The sequence below is a fragment of the Bos taurus genome, chromosome 2 (assembly GCF_002263795.3).
Source record: "Bos taurus isolate L1 Dominette 01449 registration number 42190680 breed Hereford chromosome 2, ARS-UCD2.0, whole genome shotgun sequence".
In the NCBI taxonomy this organism is placed as follows: domain Eukaryota; kingdom Metazoa; phylum Chordata; class Mammalia; order Artiodactyla; family Bovidae; genus Bos; species Bos taurus.
In genome coordinates this window covers 135,759,645-135,784,726 of record NC_037329.1, presented here as the reverse complement: position 1 = coordinate 135,784,726, position 25,082 = coordinate 135,759,645, and the positions used below count along the sequence as shown (strand labels likewise).

The 25,082-nt window shown below is 44.5% G+C and overlaps 2 protein-coding genes and 1 pseudogene across 3 annotated transcripts in view; 1 reads left to right on the top strand and 2 right to left on the bottom strand.

Annotated features, from left to right (window-relative positions):
- The window catches only part of FBXO42 (F-box protein 42), a 107,147-nt gene extending 82,675 nt beyond the window's left edge, over window positions 1-24,472 (bottom strand). Inside the window, exon 1 of one of the 2 annotated variants that reach the window (XM_005203374.5) lies at window positions 24,128-24,472. The gene's annotated coding sequence lies outside the window, so the exon portion shown is untranslated. Of the gene's footprint in view, window positions 1-954; window positions 1,149-24,127 lie in introns of those variants that run through there. The other variant, XM_003585804.6, reaches the window with a different exon arrangement.
- On the top strand, window positions 2,847-3,704 carry LOC112443511 (small ribosomal subunit protein eS1-like; annotated as a pseudogene).
- Window positions 11,430-24,472, bottom strand: LOC112443502 (uncharacterized). The gene is made up of 2 exons (XM_059880255.1): window positions 23,204-24,472; window positions 11,430-23,173 (listed from the first exon to the last, which is right to left on the bottom strand). The coding sequence occupies exons 1-2, from the start codon at window positions 23,760-23,762 to the stop codon at window positions 20,124-20,126; spliced, it is 3,609 nt and encodes a 1,202-aa protein (XP_059736238.1). The 5' UTR covers window positions 23,763-24,472; the 3' UTR covers window positions 11,430-20,123.
- Window positions 24,473-25,082: the final 610 nt, after the last annotated feature.

Here is a 25,082-nt window from a genome sequence, read left to right as displayed (position 1 = left end):
CACTGGCTTCTCTACTAGAGAAACAAAATTAAAGTCTCCACATTAGCATCTGAACAACAGCAACAAAAGTTGTTCTCAAGAAGGCTAAGAACAGCACAACGTCAGGCCAGCAACCGAGAACGGGTAATGCGTTCTGGGCAACTGGAACCAACCACAGGAAAAGTCCAAAGACTATGGCAATTAAGAAATAAAGCTTTTATTCTCCCAATAAAATTCAGAGACCAGTAGACAAAAGCAATTAGGTATCGAAATCTTAACAATCCAAAGGTTTCAAAGGAACGAGGGCTTCATTAGCACCGAAGTTACTCTGCGGAGACTATCAAGATCTTACAACTGTTTTTTCTTCGTTTACAAATTGGTTCCCACCCTCCACGGTTCCCTTTGCACAAACAATTCTCGCCAGAAGCCTTCCACTGTCACAACGTGGGCTGCTGTCTTAATCAAGGAGATCCGCAGTTCCTACTTCGCTGGGGGAACACTCAAAAAGCTAAAAGGGTAGGAAAGGTTGCTTGTGTTTCATTTTTTAAAACCAATTCCAAAATCTTCCTTTTGCAGCTGCAGCTTCAGAGATGCTGGCTCCTCGCCGCAGCCCTAATTTTGGAGAGCACCGCACTCCGGCGCCTCCCGAGGCGTTAAAGATTTGGGGGCGGGGTGGAAGGTGATCTGACACCTCAAAGCCATCCTTACCCCGGTCACACACCCTTCGTGGCCCCGGTGGGGGGACGAAAACCGCCGTGCTAGAGGGCAGAGGCCGGGTTCGCCCATCCCAGAGGCTGCCTGGAAAAGGGCTCTCCTGCCTGCCTCACCCGGAGATGCCGAGGAAGAACAAGGCGAGGCCCCCAGGCCAGCCGGCACCGACCCCCGCGCGGGGTCCACGGCCCGGGCCGGACCCAGCGCATAAAGGGCAGAAGGCGCCGGCTCCAGCCGCGGCCCCGGGAGAGGAAGAGGCCTCACCTGGCCTAGCCCGCGCCACGTTCTCGGGTACGCTCCGCTGGCGAAGGCGGTGAGGGAACCCGGGTCAGGACGCGAGCAGACGCGCTGCGCCGCAGGCCGCGCCCGCCGCACTCGGGACTCCTCACAGCTGGCGGGACACCGAGCAGCCCGGAGCCGCCATCTTCCTCCACTCAAACGCCGCCGCCGCTCTGGCTGAGAAGACAGCGCGGAGCGCGCATGCGCCACGGGCCGGCGCGGAGGGCGCGCGCGCGCACTTGTCAGCGCGGCGGGCCCGCGCGGGGCGGCCTGTGGGCGGTGCCAGGTGGGAAGGTGCGTGCCGCCGCGCACCGCCTCAGCCCGCCGCCACCGCCCCGCACCCCACTGCAGACCCCGGCAGGTTCTCCAAGGTCGGAACGCCGCCTGTGGAGCCAGGCTGGAGGGAAGGACGGCCTCAGAACCGCTCTCACCCGCACTCCTTGGGACAATCAAGCAGGTTTACCAACGGCTTGAGACTGTAATAGATGTCAGTTAATTCACTTGTACTTCTCAGGGTCCGATGAGCACAAGTGCTCTTGATGCCAACTGATGGAGAGAAACTCAGTGCCTTGGTTATGCAACTAAGCCTCCCGTAACTGTAACCACCACTGTGTGACTGGTTACTGACTCCATTTTTCAGGTGCGGAAACTGAGGCACAGGATGTATCATTTTCCCAAAGCCACATTGCAGGGTAGTTGGGGTGCGGAGGTAGGATTTGAATTTAGGCGTAACTGGTTCCCAAGCTCTTTGTTCTTTCCATCATCATTATTGCGATGGGATGGGTTCCAGCAAAGTCCCCCTTCCAAGGGAGCAATCTGGTGTGTGAATGCCAACCTTCCTGAAGTATCTGTACAGCATGTGATCGAAGGGGGTGCCAGAGATATAGAGCCCAAGGACGTCAGTCTTCACCCCAGGCACCTAACAATGAAGCAACCTTGAACTGCCAGCCCACCACCCTGGGATAAAGTGGGCATTCTGGGACACCTCATAGGACATGGGGCTGGGTCAGAACCAAGTCTGCTCTCAAGTTGGGAAGGCAAGACGCTATTGAACAGATCTGGGTCAAGCTCACTCTGAAAAGCACTATCTGTGCTACACACTTGAATAATGCAAAGACCCCTGGTTAAACACTCACGGAGGGAGCTTTCTGGTGGTCCAGTCGTTAGAAATCTGCCTTGCAATGCAGGGGACACCAATTCAATCGCTCATGCTGGAGGATCCCACTTTCCCCGGGGGGGCAACTAAGCCTCTGCATGGCAGTTACTGAGCCAGTGGGCCCTGGAGCAGGTGCTCCACAAGAGAAGCCCCTGCCCACCACAAGTAGAGAAAGCCTGCTCAAAGCAACGAAGACCCTCCACAGCCAATGAGTAAAAAAATCTTAGGGGGGGAAAAAGCCTTTCAGTTAGAAAATGTCACAGCAAAAGAGAAACTTGGTAGTTATATATAAAAATAAATATTAAAATCATATCATTAAAAATCCCAAGCTTGGCTTCCGGGTTGGCTCAGTGGTAAAGAATGTCTGCCGACGCAGGAGACACAGGTTTGGTGCCTAGTCCAGAAAGACTGTCCACGCCTCGAGACAACAGAGCCTGTGTGCCACAGCTACTGAGCTTCTGCTCCAGGCCCGGAGAGCCACAAATCCTGAGTCCATGTGCCACAACTGCTGAAGCCTGAGTGCTGTAGAGCCTGAGCTCTGCAACAAGACCAGAGGCTGTGATGAGAAGCCCATGCAGGCAACCAGAGTAGCCCCGCCCAGCACTGGAGAAAAGCCCTTGCAGCAGTGAAGACCCCCTCGTGTCAAGTAAAATTTTTAAAATCTCAAGCTTAAAAATTGTCATAGAACGTGTGAACAATTCCACACCCCCAAATACTCTGTAGAGCTCAGTGTTAGAAACACTGGACCAGCTTGTAAGTGCTTCCTTTTAAAAATGCAGGTTCTACCTTTTGGCTCTCTGGAGGTCAGCAACAATGAGCACCTTATGAAAGGCAGCAAAAAGGGAACCAAGAAGGAAGTGGTTGGTCTGTTTTCTAAGAAAGATTGGTATAATGTGAAAACATCAGCTATGTTCAATATAAGAAATATTGGAAAAACACTAGTAAAAACTCTGGGAACCAAAATCCCATCTGATGGCCTCTGGGGTTGTTGTTTTGAAGTGAGCCTTGCTGATGTGCAGAATGATGAAGTGGCATTTTAAAACTTCAAGCTAATTACTGAGGATGTTCAGGGCAAAAACTGCCTAATTTCCATGGCAATGATACCTCTGACAAAACATGCTCCATGGTCAAAAATGGCAGACTGTGATTGAAGCTCATGTTGATGTCAAGATTACTGATGGTTACTTGCTTGTTTGTTTTCTCTTGACTTTACTAAAAAAAAAAAAAAGAAAGAAAGAAAATGAAACAATCAGATTCAGAAGAACTCTTATGCTCAGCTTCGACAGGTCCACCAAACCCAAAAGATGATGGAAATCATGACCCAAGAGATGCAGACAAATGACTAGATAGAAGTGGTCAATAAGTTGATTTCAGACAGCATTGGAAGAGACCTAAAAGGTTTATCGGTCTATTTACACACTCCATGATGTCTTTGTTAGAAAAGTAAAACTGCATACACACACACACACACACACACACACACACACACACCTGGGGCATCCATGGTGCTTCAATGGTAAAGAATCCGCCTGCCAATGCAGGGCCTCAGGGTTTGATCCCTGGGTCACATAATTGAATCACTGTGCTGTACACCTGAAACTAACTCAACACTGTGAATCAAGTATACTTCAGTTACACTTTTTAATATAGATGAATAAATAATAAAGTAAAAATGCTGAAGAAGTTCAAGTTTGACTTGGGAAAACACATGCAGTTTTATAGTGAAGTGGTGATTCTGGAAAAGCTACTGGGGATGAGACAGGTACTAAAGTTGAATGAGCCAACAGATGTGGGCCATGCAACCAAGAATCTTTAAAATTCAGACTTTTAACGGTGGTAAAAATCTTGTGTAAAAAACTAGGTTCCAGGGCCCAGGCTAGACACTGCCTCCAACTTCTTCTAAAGCTCCCCAGGGATTCTGATGGCCAGTTGGGTTTGGAACTGCTAGGTCATGATAGAACAGGTTCAAATACAGAACCACTCCACCGTGAATCTCCTAGCTCAAAGACAGCAGGGACTTTCTGTACACTGCTTTATCACCAAATAGAGACTGGCACACATTGGAGACTCACCAAGTATTTGTTGAACGAATAAATGAACTGGGAATTTGAAAACAAGGCATCCAGTCAAATATTAGCGAGTGCCCATGGCAGCCCTCTCCACTGTTCTCGCCTGGAAAATTTCACTGCCAGAGAAGCCTGGCGGGCTGCGTCCATGGATCACAAAAAAGTTGGGACATGGCTTAGTGACTAAACAAGAACTATGTGCCAAGCCATAGTAATGTACTTAAAAAAAAAAAAGTCTAGTAATGTACTTTTAAATAAAACAACAAAGTCCTTGACCTCATGGAGGCCCCACAGTTTCCTGGGAGAGACAGAAAATGCTGTGTAAAAGGCCAATAAAAATCATCATTGATGATAAGCCCTAAGTATTATTATTACAGCAATGGCAGTCAGTGTATAATGTATACTCTTATTATATACCAAACCCTGCTACTTTAGCTTCCCTGGTAGCTCAGACGGTAGGTAGAGTCTGCCTGAAATGCAGGAGACCTAGGTTCTGTCCCTGGGTTGGGAAGGTCTCCTGGAAAAGGAAATGGCAACCTGCTTCAGTATTCTTGCCTGGAGAATCCCATGGACAGAAGAGCCTGGTGAACTGCAGTCCATGGGTTGCAAAGAGTTAGACAAGCAACTAACTTTTCTATGTTGCACAACTTCTAAACACTGCTAAGTAAGTGCCTTTGTTGAGCTTATTTTGCAGCTGATGAACCTGATGAACACTGGGATTAAGTGGCTTAACCTAAAGTCACAGTGGGTTTGAACCCAGGTGGTCTCTCTTCAAAGACTGCTACTGAACTCTGTACAATGTTGCTTCTGACAAACAAAAGGAACATAAGATTAAGGTCAGTTAATATATGGCCTGGAATATCAGGAGAAAAACTGGATATTACCTCCTAGGTCGTGGAGATTTGGGGGTAGGGAGGATATATGATGAAATGGTGTTTTAGAACAATCTCTCTACATGGTGAAGACAGACTGGGACATGACTGGAGATGAGGGGACAAAACAAAGCTAGGATGAGGGGAGTGGCTATGATCCGATCCCTCTAGTATCGTCCAGAGGCCACCACGACAATTACTGAAATGAATTTCTTACGTATGTACTTACTTAGAGTAAATAATGTACGCACGTAAAACAAATTTCAAAGGGACAAAAGGACACATGATAAAAATGAAGTCCAGCCCGTCTCCCAGCCACCTGGTAAACTTTGCCTCTCCACCAAGGTGACCACCGTTACAAGTCCCTTATATCTCTCTAGAGATGCATACACAAATACACATATAAATTTAAAAACCTACACAAAGCAAACTATACACACTGCTCTGTACCGTGTTGTTTTTCTAATAACTATAGTTCTTCGAGATCTTTTGAAGTCAGTTTATTTAGAACCACCTAAGTTTTGTTAGTAGTTCATTCTAGTCCTTTGCATGGCTGGTCCATATATTTTTAAAACAAATCCTCTAGAGATAGGCATTTGTTTCCAGTCTTCTGTGATTATAAACAAACAGCAATCAATATCCTTATACATTTATTTGCATATGAGTACATGTATCTGTAGGGAAATTTCCTAGAAATGCAGTTGCTGGGGGACTTCCCTGGGGAAGGACTGAGGCAGTCGAGTGGTTAAAACTTCACCTTCCAATGCAGAGGGTGTGGGTTCCATCCCTGGTAAAGGAGCTAGGATCCTACATGCCTCCTGACCAGAAGACCAAAACATAAAACAGAAATAATATTGTAACATATGCAGTAGAATTTATAAAATGGTCCACATAAAGAAAATATTTTAAAAAATGGAATTTCTGGGTTAACAGACATGTACATTTTAAATACTGGTAGGGGGTTCATGGGCTTTCCTGGCAGTTCAGCTGGTAAAGAATCCACCTGCAATGCAGGAGACTCCAGTGCGATCCCTGAGTTGGGAAGATGCCCTGGTGAAGGGATAGGCTACCCACTCCAGTATTCTTGGTCTTCCCTGGTGGCTCAGAAATTAAAAATAATTTACCTGCAATGTGGGAGACCTGAGTTCAATCCCTGGGTTGGGACGATCCCCTGGAGGGCATGGCAACCCATTCCAGTATTCTTGCCTGGAGAATCCCCAGGGACAGAGGAGCCTGGCGGGCTACAATCCATGGGGTCACAGTCAGATACGACTGAGTGGCAAAGCACAGCACAGAACAGGGGGTTCATAGAAAAATCAAGGGAATTCCAGAAAAACATCAACTTCTGCTCCAGTGACTAAGCTAAAGCCTTTGCTGTGTATGGAGTACAACAGGAAAATTCTGAAAGAGATGGGAATACCAGACCACCTTACCTGCCTCCTGAGAAGCCTGTATGGAGGTCAAGAAGCAACAGGTGGAACTGTAGGGAAATTGGGAAAGGAGTATGTCAAGGCTGTATCTTGTCACCCTGTTTATTTAACTTATATACAGAGTACATCATGAGACATGCCGGGCTAGATGAAGCTCAAACCTGAATCAAGATTGCCAGGAGAAATATCAACAACCTCAGCCATGCAGATGATACCACCTAATAGCAGAAAGAGAAGAGGAACTAAAGAGCCTCTTGATGAAAGTGAAAGAGCATAGTGAAAAAGGTGGCTTAAAACTCAACGTTCAAAAAACTAAGATCATGGCATAAAATCCCATTGCTTCATGGCAAATAGATGGGGAAACAATGGAAACAGTAACAGTTTATTGGGCCCCAAAGTCACTGCAGATGGTGACTACAACCCATGAAATTAAAAGATGTTTGCTCCTTGGAAGAAAAGCTATGACCAACCTAGACAGTGTATTAAAAAGCAGAGACATCACCTTGCCAACAAAGGGTTCATCTAGTCAAAGCTATAGTTTTTCCAGTGGCCATGTATGGATGTGAGAGTTGGACTATAAAGCAAGCTGAGCACTGAAGAATTGATGCTTTTGAACTGTGGTGTTGGGAGAGGACTCTTGAGAGTCCCTTGAAAACAGCAAGGAGATCAAACTAGTCCATCCTAAAGGAAATCAACCCTGAATATTCATTGGAAGGACTGATGCTGAACCTCCATGCTGAAGCTCCAATACTTTGGCCACCTGATGCAAAGAGCCAACTCACTGGAAAAGACCCTGATGCTGGGTAAGATTGAAGGCAAGAGAAGGGAGCAACAGAGGATGAGTTGGTTGGGTGGTATCATTGACTCAATGAACATGAGTTTTGAGCAAACTGGAGATAGTGAAGGACAGGGAAGCCAGGCATGCTACAATCCATGGAGTCCCAAAGAGTCGGACAGGAATGAGCGATTGAACAAGAAGTGGCCATTTATTTCTTAACTGCCTACGTGGCCTCAACTTGGAAATCAGATAGAAAATGTTCTCACTATGGGCTTTACTCTTATATTTCTATCACATGCTAGATTGTTTCATGTCATAGATCAAACGTACCTAAGTTCTGAGTGCAAATCCCTAAGCCCCAAACATGGTATAACGAACATTTCATAAGAAAGAGAAGCTCATGCTTTAGGGTCTCTGCCTGTGCTTGTTTATGCCACTGCATCAACTTTTGGGGCTTTCCCCCTGGAGGAAGAACCTGCCACCACTTCCTTAATTTATTCATTTTTGGCCATGCCACACAGCATGTGGGATCTTAATTCCCCCACCAAGGATTGAACCAATACCCCCTGCATAAGAAGCATAGAGTTTTAACCAATGGACCACCAAGGAAGTCCCCTACTTCCTCAATTTTAGACTTCACTTGATTCCGTCCCTTCATTTTAGAGATGAGGAAGGGACTTGCCCAAGATCACAGGCCTACATGATTAATTAGGGCAGGCCTCTTGATTACCTATTTGGTGTAACAAAAGCTGTTTCCTTTGCAGCATCCTCAAATGATCTCCAAGATATCTATCTTTATGGTCTCCTGGAAGATTCAGTCAGGAATGCTCAACAAACTCCTTTGCTAAAGCTCTTTGCCAAATGTTAACACAATTGTGAGAAACTATCGCCCTCTGCTGGTAACATGCAGTAACTTACAAAGCCTTAACCGACTGCAACAAGGAAAAACTAATCAATCCCACCTCAAACAGTGAGACTTAGCTGATGCCCGATTGATGGTCTCATCCACCATGTTGCTGCCAAGGCGGTTAGAACAATTTTCTTAAAAGAATGAGTTCAGGGCTTCCCTGGCGGCTCAGTGGTTAAGAATCCACCTGCCAGTGCAGGTACTTGGGTCAGCCCCTGGTCAGGAAAGATTCCACATGCTGCAGGGTAGCTAAGCCTGTGCACCACATCTTAACGGAAATCTGTGCTGTAGAGCCCACGAGCTGGAACTACTGAGCCCACACACCTATAGCCTATGCTCTGCAACAAAAGCCCCTGCAGTGAGAAGCCCACACGTCGCAATAATGCAGTAGCCCTAGAGCCTGGCGCTGGGAGGGACTGGGGGCAGGAGGAGAAGGGGACGGCAGAGGATGACATGGCTGGGTGGCATCACCGACTCAATGCACATGAGTCTGGGTGGACTCCAGGGGTTGGTGATGGACAGGGAGGCCTGGCCTGCTGCGATTCATGGGGTCACAGAGTCGGACACGACGGAGCGACTGGACTGGACTGAAAGCCCATGCAGCAATGAAGACCCACCGCAGCCATAAATATGTAAATTAATCTTTTTTTTTTTTTTTTTAAGAATTGAGTTCACAGGAGGATGTATTTAAAGTATAGTTCCAGAGAGTGAACAAAACAAAATCTTCGATCTTTCAAGTTGGTCAAGACTTTAATGGTATTAGTAGTATTTTAGAGCAGAGTATTTGAACTGCTGAAAAGTGAAAGGGAAGTCGCTCAGTCGTGTCGAACTCTTTGTGGCCCCATGAACTTTAATCCACCACACTCCTCCGTCCATGGGATTTTCCAGGCAAGGGTACTGCAGTGGGTTGCCATTTCCTTCTCCAGAGATCTTCCCGACCCAGGGATCGAACCCAGGTCTCCCGCATTGTAGGCAGATGCTTTAGCATCTGAGCCACCAGGGAAGTCATTTGAACTGCTAGTGGAATATATATGTGAAGTGCCAATGAGAAACCTAGCTATATGAGTTGGAAACATTAGGTCAGTTCAAGGTTGGAGATGAACTTTGGGAGTCACCAACTGTGGGTGGCTTACACCAGAGGCATGTTGGTAAACAATGGACTGAGGACAGACGAAGAGATGATTGAAATTCCAGACACAGGAAGTCATGAAACCAGAAAGCTAGTAAGCATGTTACTGTAACTTCTAAATAAAGACTAGTAACAGCTTCAGCAATATGTGAACCGTGAACTTCCTGATGTTCAAGCTGGTTTTAGAAAAGGCAGAGGAACCAGAGATCAAATTGCCAACATCCGCTGGATCACGGAAAAAGCAAGAGAGTTCCAGAAAAACATCTATTTCTGCTTTATTGACTATGCCAAAGCCTTTGACTGTGTGGATCACAATAAACTGTGGAAAATTCTGAAAGAGATGGGAATACCAGACCACCTGACCTGCCTCTTGAGAAACCTGTATGCAGGTCAGGAAGCAACAGTTAGAACTGGACATGGAACAATAGACTGGTTTCAAATAGGAAAAGGAGTATGTCAAGGCTGTATATTGTCACCCTGCTTATTGAACTTATATGCAGAGTACATCATGAGAAACGCTGGACTGGAAGAAACACAAGCTGGAATCAAGATTGCTGGGAGAAATATCGATAACCTCAGCTATGCAGATGACACCACCCTTATGGCAGAAAGTGAAGAGGAACTAAAAAGCCTCTTGATGAAAGTGAAAGAGGAGAGTGAAAAAGTTGGCTTAAAGCTCAAAATTCAGAAAACGAAGATCATGGCATCCGGTCCCACCACTTCATGGGAAATAGATGGGGAAACAGTGGAAACAGTGTCAGACTTTATTTTTTTAGGCTCCAAAATCACTGCAGATGGTGACTGCAGCCATGAAATTAAAAGATGCTTACTCCTTGGAAGGAAAGTTATGATCAACCTAGATAGCATATTGAAAAGCAGAGACATTACTTTGCCAACAAAGGTTCGTCTAGTCAAGGCTATGGTTTTTCCAGTGGTCATGTATGGATGTGAGAGTTGGACTGTGAAGAAAGCTGAGCGCCAAAGAATTGATGCTTTTGAACTGTGGTGTTGGAGAAGACTCTTGAGAGTCCGTTGGACTGCAAGGAGATCCAACCAGTCCATTCTGAATCCAGTCCCTGGGATTTCTTTGAAAGGAATGATGCTAAAGCTGAAACTCCAGTACTTTGGCCACCTCATGAGAAGAGTTGACTCATTGGAAAAGACTCTGATGCTGGGAGGGATTGGGGGCAGGAGGAGAAGGGGATGACAGAGGATGAGATGGCTGGATGGCATCACTGACTTGATGGACGTGAGTCTGGGTGAACTCCGGGAGCTGGTGATGGACAGGGAGGCCTGGCGTGCTGCGATTCATGGGGTTGCAAAGAGTCGGACACGACTGAGCGACTGAACTGAACTGAACAGTTAAGTCATGACTGCAATTTATAATAATCATTAAGCATACAGATGGCAACATTTCTCAACAGGAAACTCACTTTAGAAAGATTAAATGGCATGCTAAAAATATGAGAAGAAACCTATTCTAAGAAGTGCATTCTAAGTCAGATAACTTCATTGTAGCAGCCAAAAGCAACACTACTAAATGGTGTTTTGAATACTGAGAGGCCTACCGAACATGCCAGAGAGAATTAAAAAAAAAGTTATTTGCCTCTTCTCCTGCTTTCATGTTTTGGCAAAAAAAAAAAACAGGATCAGAGAAGTGAGAATTATAAATCTTCTTAAGGCAGGCAGGGGCTTCCCCAGTGGCTCAATGGGTAAAGAGTCCGCCTGCAGTGCAGGAGACACAGGTTCAATCTGTGGGTCAGGAAGATCCCCCGGAGGAGGAAATGGCAAGCCACTCCAGTATTCTTGCCTGGAGAATTCCGTGGACAGAGAGCCTCGTGGGCTACAGCCCATGGATCACAAAGAGTCGGACACGACTGAGCGACTGATCCGATCTGATCTGAATGTCGATAAAACAACTAATGTTTTCACCTCACAGTAGAGGATACAGTGTTAACAGATGCTTGGAACACTGCTTTATGAGGAGGAAATACTGTAATCACTTTCACTCTATCAGATAGAAATAATAAAATGTATGCATCCGTGGATATCTTTCATCCTTTTGTTACCAAGCAAGGGCTCACTGTCTGACACACACAGAAGCCAATACTATGGCACCAGCTTTTAGAAAAAGAATGACTTTTATTGTGAGGTCAAGCAATAGGAGGCAGGGCTCAAATCTGTCTCCCCATCCAGTGTTCAGGGTGAAAGGTAAGGGGTTAGGGGAATTTCAAACTTGGCACAGTCTTATTGGCTAGTCTTGGAGGTCAGAAAGCCGATTGGAATCAAGCTACTTGGACAGCCGGAAGCTGTCCAAGTCTTTCTTACTGAAGAACTTCTTGCTGGTAAAAGGCTCCAGTGGCAACATTCCTATTTTATGAGTTCTGTAAACTGAAGATTCTAGGTCCTGGGGTCATCCTGGAGACATGGGTTCCTGTCTGCCACAGGTGCCGTGCTGTCTGTAAAATAACTCAAGGCTTGATTAATCAACAGCCTATTGAAGGAGGCAAACCAGGGTAAACAGGTCAATGTTTATGTGCTATTTCAGATTTCCCCCTTTTCTTTGTACATTCCTCAGTCTTAAGGCAAACAGGGTGACGCCCGCTCTGGCTGTAGGAAATGGTCTCCAGCAGTGTCACAGGAATAACGCAGACGAAAGTGGCTCGCAAGACAGGCTCCACTTCTGCAGGCAAAGATGCGGGAGCCAGCACGCCGCGTGGGACGTGCTCCCGGTGTTCATCCCTGAAACGCAGGTTCCCTCCCCTGGATCCTCGCAGGCGGAAGACCACAGAGTCACAATCTTCCCCGAACGGCGCCTAAGTTTTTATTGGTCGATGGGGGTCATGCGTGATACTTGTAAGCTTCTGAGTGGAGGATTTATATTAAATATTTTCTCCAGCCCTTTAGTTCTTTGCAGGTGTGCAGGGTAAAGCCCACAAAAGTAGCCTGCCAAATTGTTCTTATGAGGAAGAGAAACCAGGAAGGTAAGAAAACAAACGACTGACAATGAGTCACCATCCTAGGAATCCTGTGCACAAACCAGATACATACATATACACACACATATATATACATAACCTTCCTATTTAACTGTTCTAAAAAAAAAAAAAAATGAATCCATTTCTTCAATATTTCTTCTTTGGTAGAAAAGACCGTATTTTTCTTACAATTCCCACCCCCTTTTTATGATAGTCGATTATTCTTTTCCTCAAACTTAGCATCGAATGACTTTCATGTTCAGACTCCTCCAGGAATAGAAGGTTGATATGATAGGCTGCAGTGGACTGCTTGGTGAGAGCTGTTAATATTCATCTGTGCACTAGGCTCCTGACACAAGGAATGATGCAACACCCTACCTGGGTATTTCAAGTGTGACAATACGGGTAGTCAGGATAGACATCATGATGCCTCTCTGTATCCCAAACCACTGTTCCATCAAACTGGACAATGGGTCATCTATCCCTGAGTTTTCAGCCGACTCATTACCCAAGGTGTTCAGACCTTGCAAGGCCCTTGTTATTGTGCCCTCAGGGGCTGTGTTGTTGGGTATGAAAGTACGACATTGACACCCTCCAAAACACATACTCCTCCCTTTTCTGCCAGAATCAGGTCTGAAAGTGAAACTCATTCAGTCGTGTCCGACTCTTTGCGACCCCATGGACTATATAGTCCATGGAATTCTCTAGGATAGAATACCAGAGTGGGTAGCCTTTCCCTTCTCCAGGGCATCTTCCCAACCCAAGGATCGAACCCAGGTCTCCTGCATTGCAGACAGATTCTTTAGCAGCTGGGCCACAAGGGAAGCCCAGAATCATGTCTACGGCCACTCAGTTGTCCCCATGCCATGTTGCTGGTAGCATCTGTTTTGCTATTCCCCTTAGAGCATCCCTGGTATAGTTAACAAGCCTCTGCTGGTTATAGTAAATACAGTTCATCCAATCAACATTTTTATTAATGGTGGACCACCAGAATAATACCAACTCGAACCTCGCTGCTATTTGGTTTCTAGCCTTGGATTCATTCGGAATACCTCTAGGGACCCCAATAGAATATATATGGACCAAATGACCCACCCGGGGCAAGAGTGTTCCTTTTGGCTCTATGGTTAGTCTGCTTATGAGATGGATCCGAGTGTCGAAATGCCAGGGTGAAAAGGATAGCCAATTGAACTAGGGTGCAAATTCCACCCCAATTGGCCGCTAGAGTCTCAAGCAATGGTCCTCCACAACACCACATGTCTTCCCAGGCCATAGTTCATGCAGAATGGCTGTTCATTCCCTCAAAGGACTGGACTTCACTGCACCCGGATTCACTCCCCCAGAATGCTAACTGCTCCCCCCACCTAGAGAGGCACGAGGTGTAGTTTGCATTACGGAACGGGGGTCTGACAGTCCTTGGGGGTTACGCCCTGGACCCCTCACAGTCACGAACATTAGTGACAAGGTCCTGCAGGGTTTACTACCCCAGGCCATATTGTCCTGAAGAGGAGCATCATGCATTCTATGCCCACAGCATCTGAGGTCCATCGAGTGGCAGTGGTACCACTGAGACTCCGGCCTACCTGCTGCACAAGCATAACAGCTGCTCTCATTCCAAGTGCGCACAGAATATTTAATCCATTCCAGCCAGGCATTTGTCTCCTCGTATCCTGTCTCAATGTCTATGGTCTGTTGTAAATCTTTTACCTCTAATTTATTATGTATATGACCTTGAGTTCATGGGAGTCCCAGGCTACACCTTCCTATCCATCCTGGTAGGTGCCAAGGCTATAAGTTACTACCACAACTCCACTGAGTTTCATATCAATCATTCTCTGTAAGGTTAATAATAGGCATAGTTCACCAAGTACTCAGCCTAGTTTTATAATAATACTAGGTTGATCATTCTTAGTACAATTTAATTGTTCCCAACATAAAGAGCTTTTAAACTTAACCATAGCCTGGTGTTAAGCATATAGATCCATCCCATAATTGTGGGAATTTTCCTTTTAGTAGACAAGAGATCACATTTTTTTTTTGATTGAGACTTAGCTTGTTACTGAGTTTAAACGACCCTAAGAAAACACTTAAATCTATGAGCCAGGGTCAGAGCAGGTATTATTAACTGACCAAGTGAGAGGATCCCATCTAGTAATATCATGAATAGACAGAACAGGACTGAACTCTCTTCTAAAATAAACTTCCTAGGGTCTATCCTATCAGAGTCCTGGAGAGGAGAAATCCACCAAGGTAACACAGAAGTACTAGGCCACAACCCAACAATTGGATTGAGTTTTAAATTAGCATAGAATCATGTCTGTGATAGAAAACATTTGATTGATGTGCAAAGGTCCAAGAAATCAAGAAAACGTTGTCAATGATCCTATGAATCAGGTCGGGCATCTTGGGCAAGCTGTCTGCTTCTGATGTCGTCTTCTTCTCGTCCTAGCACAGTGTACTTTGCTGTTTGAGCGTCGTCTTCATTTGAGTTTGAGGTCAGCCAGTCCTCTTTATAGACCAGTCCAGTGTAGGGGCCTTTGGAAATGGGAGTTAGTCCAAGAGTCAGTTTTCCTTCAATTTCACTGTGCATGAGCCAGTTAAGAGTAGCTGATAAAAGGTCCTTCCAGCCAGGTTGGAGACTGTTCCTTAAATTATGTCTTTTTCCAGTCTTGGTGGCAGGTCGCGAGGCATCTGATCTTTATCCAAAGACAGATTATTGAGCTAAGCTTCAGAAACAAACTGAGAGTGTCCTTTAATAATTCAATTAAATTTTACATTAAAATACCCTAACAGCAAAGATCCATTCAGGAAATGAGTCTTAGTACATACAGACTTTCGTTAACAAACTGGGATTTAACACTCATTGAAACATCCTTTTCTCCCTAAAATCACCCTCATTTTTACCAAATATAACCAAATTAAGACTTGTTTATAAAATAGGTCTATTCTCAATAAACTTGACCTGATTATTTATATAACCATAATTGATCACAGACTTTTTTTGCTTTGCTGAAACTTTTATGGAGTCTCAAACTTAACTTTAAAATAAAACCTTTCAGGGCTAGGAAAGTCATCCCAAAGGCTTATCACAGATTTTGCCTAACAGATCTAAGTGAATTCCTCTCTTTCTCAAGGTCTCCAAAACTGAGATTTCTGTACCAGTTAGTGAGATAATCTTCCTAATTTATCTGATAAAGTTACTGGAACCCTAAGAGTTTCCAATCTCTGAAGGGGTCAGATAGAGAAAAAAGGTAAATGTTTCAATTTGTTTATTAAATATCATTTTACCAAATTACTGTTAAGTCATAATTAGTTTGAAGGGAAGGTTTCCTAAGATCTAGAAAACACAGATTCAAACCAGTAATTTTTCAGAAACCATAAAAGTGATAAGCGTATTTCCCAATTCATTCAGTCCTTTTGTTAACCATTGTACAGTCATCAGGTTTCCCACTAGAATCGTTAATTTCTTACCCAGTTCAGAAACTTGTATTTATCCAAAAGTCCTTTCTATAAATCTTCTTGAAGAGGAAGCATTTTCAAAAGAAACTTGGTTAGTGCTGTGACAACACTTTAAGATAATAATTAGAATTATGGCAACATTTTACCTGAATATATCAGAATTTATATGTAAATTGTTTCTAGGATATCTGTATTAGTGACATTTACCATAGAGACTTATTATTCACTTGACAATATTTCCCATGTAATTCAACACGGAAGTTGAACCCAATTAGTGTAATATCTCCCTTTGGGATGTTTCAGGGTCCCTCTGAAGCATCGCAAAGTTAGCTAGAAGCCAAAAGTGCTTCACCAGAATGATTTAGGAAGTTTTGTCAACAAATATCAGAAAGGTTTAGAGCACTCAGTCAGATGGGACTATAGGTCACTGTGAAATAATAGCTATTCACTCAGCCAAAGTAAAAATACGGGATTTCAAAGGCAAATACAGAACAGACAATTTAAGAGGCAAATAAACTTAGATCTACTGTCAAATGCAGTTCAACATCTGAAGAAAGTGTGTCCTTTTAACAGAGAGAAAAGCCAAATTCAAGTTTTTGCGCTAGCTTATTTTTATTCATTAACAGTCCCAAATTTCTTTAGCTTCTCTGTAAGAGGAAACTAATGTACAGTAATAAATGTTTCAAAATCTTACTTTATTTGGAAATGAGCTAGCTATTCAGTGAACTTCCATCACTTAGTTTAGCACAACCCTTAGAAATTCAAGGTACCCCAATTTGGACAGACTATTTCAGACAGACATTCCTAAAGCATAATTATTCTTAATAGAGTTTATCTAAAAGCTCATATCTCATTTACATTTTTTTGAAGTTTCTTCACTCAAAAAGACCGTATTTTTCTTACATAGCTGCTTCTTGCTGAGTAGCAGCATAGATTATTATAACAGGAATGAAATTGTTTTTGCACTTGATTGTAAACATTCACAAGTCCTGCTTTGAATTCTAAAGTCTCAGGCAATCATCATGTGAGTGGAAGAGGCCTTTTTAAATACACGAGACAGATAATAAGTAAAAAAATTGGTGAGTAAAAAGATTAACCCTATGATACACAGAACTATGACTCCTAATTTTAACAGTCCTCCAAAAACATACCTTATTATTTAGGAGTCCATGAAACAAGAAAAAGAAATGCAAGAAAGTAAAATGGCTATCTGAGGAGGCCTTACAAATAGCTGTGAAAAGAAGAGAAGCGAAAAGGAAAGGAGAAAAAGAAAGATATACCCATTTGAATGCAGAGTTCCAAATAGCAAGGAGAGATAAGAAAGCCTTCCTCAGCAATCAATGCAAAGAAATAGAGGAAAACAATAGAATGGGAAAGATTAGAGATCTCTTCAAGAAAATTAGAGATACCAAGGGAACATTTCATGCAAAGATAGGCTCGATAAAGGACAGAAATGGTATGGACCTAACAGAAGCAGAAGATATTAAGAAGAGGTGGCAAGAATACACAGAAGAACTGTACAAAAAAGATCTTCACGACCCAGATAATTGTGATGGTGTGATCACTCACACTCACCAAGAGCCAGACATCCTGGAATGTGAAGTCAAGCGGGCCTTAGGAAGCATCACCATGAACAAAGCTAGTGGAGGTGATGGAATTCCAGTGGAGCTATTTCAAACCCTGAAAGATGATGCTGTGAAAGTGCTGCACTCAATATGCCAGCAAATTTGGAAAACTCAGCAGTAGCCACAGGACTGGAAAAGGTCAGTTTTCATTCCAATCCCAAAGAAAGGCAATGCCAAAGAATGCTCAAACTACCGCACAATTGCACTCATCTCACACGCTAGTAAAGTAATGCTCAAAATTCTCCAAGCCAGGCTTCAGCAATGTGACTTATGAACTTCCAGATGTTCAAGCTGGATTTAGAAAAGGCAGAGGAACCAGAGATCAAATTGCCAATATCCACTGGATCATGGAAAAAGCAAGAGAGTTACAAAGAAAACATCTATTTCTGCTTTACTGACTATGTCAAAGCCTTTGACTGTGTGGATCACAAGAAACTGTGGAAAATTCTGAAAGAGATGGGAATACCAGACCACCTGACCTGCCTCTTGAGAAACCTGTATGCAGGTCAGGAAGCAACAGTTAGAACTGGACATGGAACAACAGTCTGGTTCCAAATAGGGGAAGGTGTATGTCAAGGCTGTATATTGTCACCCTGCTTATTTAACTTATATGCACAATACATCATGAGAAATGCTGGGCTAGAGGAAGCACAAGCTGGAATCAAGATTGCTGGGAGAAATATCAATAACCTCAGATATGCAGATGACACCACCCTTATGGCAGAAAGTGAAGAGGAACTAAAAAGCCTCTTGATAAAAGTCAAAGAGGAGAGTGAAAAAGTTGGCTTAAAGCTCAACATTCAGAAAACGAAGATCATGGCATCCAGTCCCATCACTTCATGGGAAATAGATGGGGAAACAGTGGAAACAGTGTCAGACTTTATTTTGGGGGGCTCCAAAATCACTGCAAATGGTGATTGCAGCCCTGAAATTAAAAGACACTTACTCCTTGGAAGGAAAGTTATGACCAACCTAGACAGCACATTAAAAAGCAGAGACGTTACTTTGCCAACAAAGGTCTGTCTAGTCAAGGTTATGGTTTTTCCAGTGGTCATGTATGGATGACAGTTGGACCATAAAGAAAGCTGAGTGCTGAAGAATTGATACTTTTGAACTGTGGTGTTGGAGAAGACTCTTCAGAGTCCCTTGGACTGCAAGGAGATCCAACCAGTCCATCCTAAAGGAGACCAGTCCTGGGTGTTCATTGGAAGGACTGATGCTGAAGCTGAAACTCCAATCCCCACCTCATGCGAAGAGTTGACTCATTTGAAAAGACCCTGATGCTGGGAAAGATTGAACGTGGGAGGAGAAGGGGATGATAGAGGATGAGATGGTTGGATGGCATCACCAACTCAATGGACATGGGTTTGGGTAAACTCCGGTAGTTGGTGATAGACAGGGAGGCTGGCATGCTGCAGTTCATGGGGTCGCAAAGAGTTGGACACAACTGAGCGACTGAACTGAACTGAAACCATGTTATTTTAAACATTTTTAGTGATTGAATATTTATTTATATAGGCCTGGACCAGACTTCTGGGCAGAAGCTGTCTACTTTGAAGATGTCCTCATCTCTTCCTGGCCAGGTGGAGTCTTAGCTGTCCTATTTCTATATGAAAAGTAACTTAAGGTCAGTTAAGGGTTCACAAGTGTCAAGAAATCAGTGATGGGTTTCCAGGCCCCACCAGTATTAAGAAGGCTGGTACGCTTACTTTCTCCCGTCCATAAAGAATGTGCCCTGTTTGAGAACTGTAAAGGGGACGGGGAGCTGCTGGTTAAAAATGGGTACTATTTTTACTCAGGAGTGGTATACCCAAGGTTTAACTCTTTTTAGCTCTACTGAAGAATGTGTAAACAGAAGAACTTCATAGGGTCTATCCACTTGGGCTGCAGTTGATCTTCAACGAAGTAATGATTCCAAGTTTCAGGAGGACCCAATTCCCTGGGCTTCTGCATTGCAAAGGAATGTCTGTGGGAAACATTAATCAACTAGAGAATAAGATAGCACCAAGAAATTGTACACATTTTATACTATCTAATCCTTTTAACACTGTGATCACTTTCAAGACTGCAATAATAGTCTTAAGGAAGGGTCTCCCATATAACAGTTCATAAGGGCTCAAGTGGCCCTTACTTCCAGGGGCCATTCTAACCCTTCTCAAAAAGGCAACTGTTAAGACCTCATCGCAAGTGAAGTTGGCTTCCTGATGTACTTTGAGAGCTCCATCAAGCATGTAACTTCTACTGTAGCCCAAGGGCCCCGTAGACCCTTGAGTTACCCCGGCTATGATATCTCCTCCGCTGTCACTTTGAATTGAAAGAGGTAACTCAAAACGAGGGCTAGTTTCTTTCAGTAAGGCCTTTTTACCTAGGAAGCTCTCTCTCTGGCGTGGAAAATCTTCACCCCATTCTATGAAGGTGTCCACAAATACCAGCAAATATCTATAATGTCCCATGGCTCTTGGCGTAACAGTCAAGTCTATTTGCCAATCACCTCCTGGTTCTGTTGGAGGTGGCCCAGTTTTAGGGTTGTTTCTGGTGCAAATCAGGCGGTTTTGTATTACCTTTTGAATGGTCCTTTGCATTTATGGACTAACAATAAACTTTTGTAGACAATGATAGGTTGTATCCTTCCTATAATGGGTTCCTTGATGTAGTTGAGCATAAGTCTTCCCATTAAATGCTGCAGTCTAAGCACTAGTTCCTGTTCATTATATACCCAGCCTTCTTCGTTTGTTACTCATCATCATCTAAGTCTCAAAAGTCAACATAAAATCCCCTTTCATCACCTCTCTCTAGAACCATTTCTGAAAACTGATCAGTCAGGTCAGGTCTGGGATACTGTTCTTCAGTTATTTGTATACAATTGTGAACAGGTTCTTCTGTTGCACTGGGGAGCAGAGTGGCTGGGTTTAAAGCAGATACCTCCTTTAATGTTACATTCGGTTTGTCAAATAGGATGGCTCGGTATTTTCCTAGCCTCTTTGAAGTAAGCAAATATCTGCCCTTTCGTTCAAGTAAAGGTTGCACGCGGTGCGGAGTGTGCACACTAGTAGGACTGCCCTCAGTGAACTTTTCAGCTTCTTGTAAGAGGTCACAGGTTGCAGCCACAGCCCGGAAGCAAACTGGCCATCCTTGACTTACAATATCCAATTGTTTGGAAAGATAAGCTACTGGCCTTCTGGCAGTATCTAAATTTTGAGTTAGCACTCCAAGACTCACACCCTGTCTTTCATGCACAAAAAGGTCAAATGGCTTTCTAATGTCCGGGAGACCAAGGGCTGGGGCTGTAGAAATTTTCTCCTTGATGGTATGGAATGACTCAAGGCAGTCAGCAGTCCAGTTTAATGGCTCATTGACACTTCTTTTGAGAGCCTCGTATAGAGGTTTGACTATGAGTCCAAAGTTAGGAATCCAAATACGACAAAACTCAGCCTTGCCTAAGAATCTTTTCAGTTGCTTTTTGGTGGTGGGTACATTCACCCCAGCTATTGCTTCCCTTCGATCTGGCAACAGATTTCTCTGTCCTTTTGACAACTCAACTCCTAGATACTTTACAGTTGGTTGAGAAATTTGTACCTTTTCTTTGGAGACTTTATATCCCCGGTCTGCCAAAAAGTTTAAAGTGCGGACTGTATTTTGGTCTGAAGCTTCCTTAGTTTTACTAGCAATTAGTATATTACCCACATACTGGAGTAAGATTCCTTCATTTAATTGGAGATCCTTCAAGTCCTTCAAAAAGGCCTCCACAAAGATGGTGGTGGCATTTTTAAATCCTAGTGGAAGGACCGTCCAGCAATACTGCTGCTTTATGTTTGTCTCTGGATCTTCCCACTCGAATGCAAACAGTTTCTGGGACTCAGGACTGAGGGGTATGCAATAAAAGGCATCTTTCAAGTTCAGAACTGTAAACCAGGAAAAGTCTCCAGATAAATCTGGATTTGGCATCACTGAATGTATATCCTCTACAATTTGGTTGATAGCTCTCAAATTCTGCACAAAAAGATACTCTCCAGTCCCAGGTTTTTTTACTGGCAAGATAGGAGTGTTATATGGGGACTGACATGGTTGAATTAATTGGTATTTAAGAAAGGTGTTTATCATAGGCTTTATAGCTTCCTTTACTTCCCTTTTCAAAGGAGGCTGCTTTAAATTTGGAACCTGGGCACCTGGACGGAGTTTTACTACTACTGGGTCAGCTGTCTTGGCTCTTCCTGGTGTCCCATCAGCCCAAACGTCTGCTCTTATCTTTTGTAAAATTTCTTCAGGGACATCTGATGGAGTCTTGTCTCCCAATTGTAATGGTGCAGCTTGGAGGGTGAAAACTTGACCTGGGAGTACTCTGGTGTCTACTTTTTCTGCTGAGAAACCCACTCGGTCATTTAAATTTGTTAGTACCTCTTGCCCTGATAAGGGACTATGACATTCAAACTCATACGTAAAGTTGTACTTTATAGATGTTTTCTCTACGTGACATTCGAGCTGCTGTAGAAAAGGTTTCTGAGCAACTTCCCCAAATACACCATTGATGGACGTTGTCTTGGAGGAGAGGGGGCCCCGTCTGTTTTTGGGACACTCCCGTTTCCAATGTCCTTCCTGTTTACAAAAAGCACACTGTTGTGGCCCAACAAATGGATGACCTTTCCGGTTGGGTCTTGGAGGTCCCTGGGGTCTTACCAGTGGCCATTTGTTCTTTCTTGCAGATGTCCTGCTGGGTCTTGAGTGGTCAAGGCTGAGCAGAGCAGCCTTCCTCAAGATGCACTGCTCCTGCTTTTCTCGAATTTTGAGTAGGCCTCTGAACACTTCAAGAGCAACCTCAAGCAACTGAGACGTTGGCAGCCACGGTCCCTCTTCCAGTTGCTGTAGTTTTCTTCTTATATCTGGGGCACTCTGACTAATAAAGGTTAAATTGACCAGTCCCATATTATTTGGGTGTTCTGGATCAATATCGGTATATTTTCGGAAAGCCTCATGAAGCCTTTCAAGAAAGGTGTATGGGCACTCCTCCTGCCCTTGCCTTACATTCTGGACCCTCTTGAAGTTGTTTGCCCCCTTTTGTAGTCCAATCATTAAACAATCTTTATAATGATCCAGCCTTGCTTGATCTTCTGGATCACTGGGATCCCATCCTGGTTCAGTTCTAGGAAGAGCCTGCTCTGCTGAAGTTCTGATTGGACTCTCTGGGTGTATCTCACGGAGCCTTTCAGCTTCCTGAAGGGCCTTCTCTAATACCATGCCGTGCTCCTCTGGACTGAGGAGGCTATTCATGAGGACCTGTATGGCAGCCCAGTTAGGATGATAAACAGCAAAGATGCCTTTAAAGAGACGTTCCATCTTCCTGGGATCATCCTGATAAGATGGCATTTTAGCTTTATAATTAAATAAATCTATTACTGATAAACCATGATGCATCACTCCACGTGCTCTGGATTGGCACTGGTCATCTAAGCCAGCTGGGACCTGCCTTAACAGAAATTGCTTTGCCTGAGGTAGAGTGTTCGCTGGGCCAAACTGAGTACCCTGATGGGGACAGAGAAGGGAGACCGTGCCTTCCTGACCATCTGCTAAGGGCGAGTACAGAGCCGGACCAACAGCCTGAGGAAGACCCGCTTCACAAGTCGAGGGAACCACCAGAGGTGTGGACGAAGGGGCTATCACAAGAGGTGGCGAGGGAGGGGGTACCGAGGGAGGGGCCACCGAGGAAGGAGCTACTGAAGGAGGTGGTGAGGGACGAGGCGTTGAGGGACCATGCGCTGAGGGACGGGCTACTGGAGGAGGCGCTGAGGGACGAGGCGGTGAGGGACGAGGCGGTGAGGGACGAGGCGGTGAGGGACGAGGCGGTGAGGGAGGGGCCACTGAAGGAGGTGGTGAGGGACGAGGCGCTGAGGGACGGGCTACTGGAGGAGGCGCTGAGGGACCAGGCGCTGAGGGACGGGCTACTGGAGGAGGCGCTGAGGGACCAGGCGCTGAGGGAGGGGCAGACCTTCGGGCTACTGCAACAGCTGGCGATGAAGGGACTAGACCATCATTTGACTTTGACTCAGGTAAAAGAGACTTTTTCTGAGAGTCTTGGCTCTGAGCCATCGTGATCGTGTTTTCATTAATTTCGTTATACCAATTTCTCCTCTTATATAAAGTCATAAATGATTCTACATACTGGATTTCTTCCCATTTTTTCTGTCTTTTACAAAACGAGTCTAATTGTAAAATAGTATTATAGTTCAAAGACCCATTCTGGGGCCATTTTTCCCCTGACTCCAGCTGATATTTGGGCCAGACAGTGTTACACAAGTAAAGCATTTTCTTCTTTTTCATCGGCTTAGAGCTAACCCTTGACCAACTTTGAAAAACACTTTTCAAGGGAGTGTTGTCAGGTACGCTGTTACCATTCCCCATTTTAGAAGGATTTTTTTCTTCAGGATGACCACAGCAAAATGGCAGAATACAGATTCAGTAAAGTTTTTTTGTGACCATCCAATTTAACCCTACTAGCCAATTCCTAACAAATGAAATAATCAGACACTGACAAAGTTAAGGGCCTGGGACTCTAATCCGAACTTTTGAGTACCTCAGCGGCCGTAAGCGTTTTCATTTTTTTGGCCGGCTCCTGGGATCTTAGTTCCAGGACCAGGAACTGAATCTCGGCTCTCCGCAGGCGCTGTAACCTTTTATATATTCTCCCTTAGAGTGGGACCCTAACCCATAATCCTGATGCGGAATGGACAATTTAGGCACAAGCGCGTTTTTACGAGGTTACTCACCCAAAAGATCCAGGAGCTGTTTCCCAAAAAAATGAAAGGAGCGCGGAGGAGCCTGGAGCGCCTCTGCGGCTGGAAGCAAGAACCCGACAGCAGAGCCTCTAGACAAATCGCGTCTAGGTGTCCACTCAGGGTCTGTGGCGAGGACCTACACCCAGCCCGGGGCTACAGGGCCTCAGCCAGACGACCACACGGCCTTAGTCCGTTTGCGATCGCCAAAAATTCTCGTCGAGCAAGGGCTCACTGCCTGGGGCGCATAGAAGCCAATACTATGGCACCAGCTTTCGAGAAAAGAGAGAGCTTTGTCGCGAGGTCGACCAGCAAGGAGACAGGAAACGGCTGAAATCTGTCTCCCAGCGCCGCGATTTGGGGCAAAATTGAAGGAGTTACGGAAAATTCAAACTTGGCACAAGCTGATTGGCTAGTTTTCAAAGCAGTCCATATATGGTTAACAAGATACTACGGCAGACGGAAGCCGGATTTTTCTTACTGAAGGACTTATTGCTTCACCTGGTTAAGGGGTCCGATGGCAACCACTTCTATTGTTTGGGTTCCCTAGACTGAAGATTCTTGGTTCCGTGGTCATCCCGGAAACACGGGTTCCCGTCTTGCACATGCGCAGTACTGTCTCTATAAGCCCTCAAGGTTTGACTAAGTGAAGTCGCTCAGTCGTGTCCGACTCTTTGCGATCCCATGGACTGTAGCCTACCAGGCTCCTCCGTCCATGGGATTTTCCAAGCAAGAATAATGGAGTGGATTGCCATTTCCTTCTCCAAGGTTTGATTAATAAATATCCTATTTAAAGAGTAAAAACCAGTTTAAACTGGTCAATGTTTTACTTCCTGCTTCATTCTTTGACGTGTAAAAATTTTGAGAATTTTGAAAAAACATAATCTGCAGGTTATGAAAACTATAACTTTAAAAAAGTAAATTGTTTGCCCTTAGAAAAGATGGTTCC

What these genes read in the sequence shown, in the direction of transcription:
- LOC112443502 (XM_059880255.1), bottom strand. Translation starts at nt 23,762, where the DNA reads ATGGGGAATGGTAACAGCGTACCTGACAACACTCCCTTGAAAAGTGTT. An exon ending in AGTGGCCCCTCCCTCACCGC is followed by an intron (nt 23,174 to 23,203) that starts CTCGTCCCTCAC and finishes GTCCCTCACCGC; the next exon opens with CTCGTCCCTCACCGCCTCGT.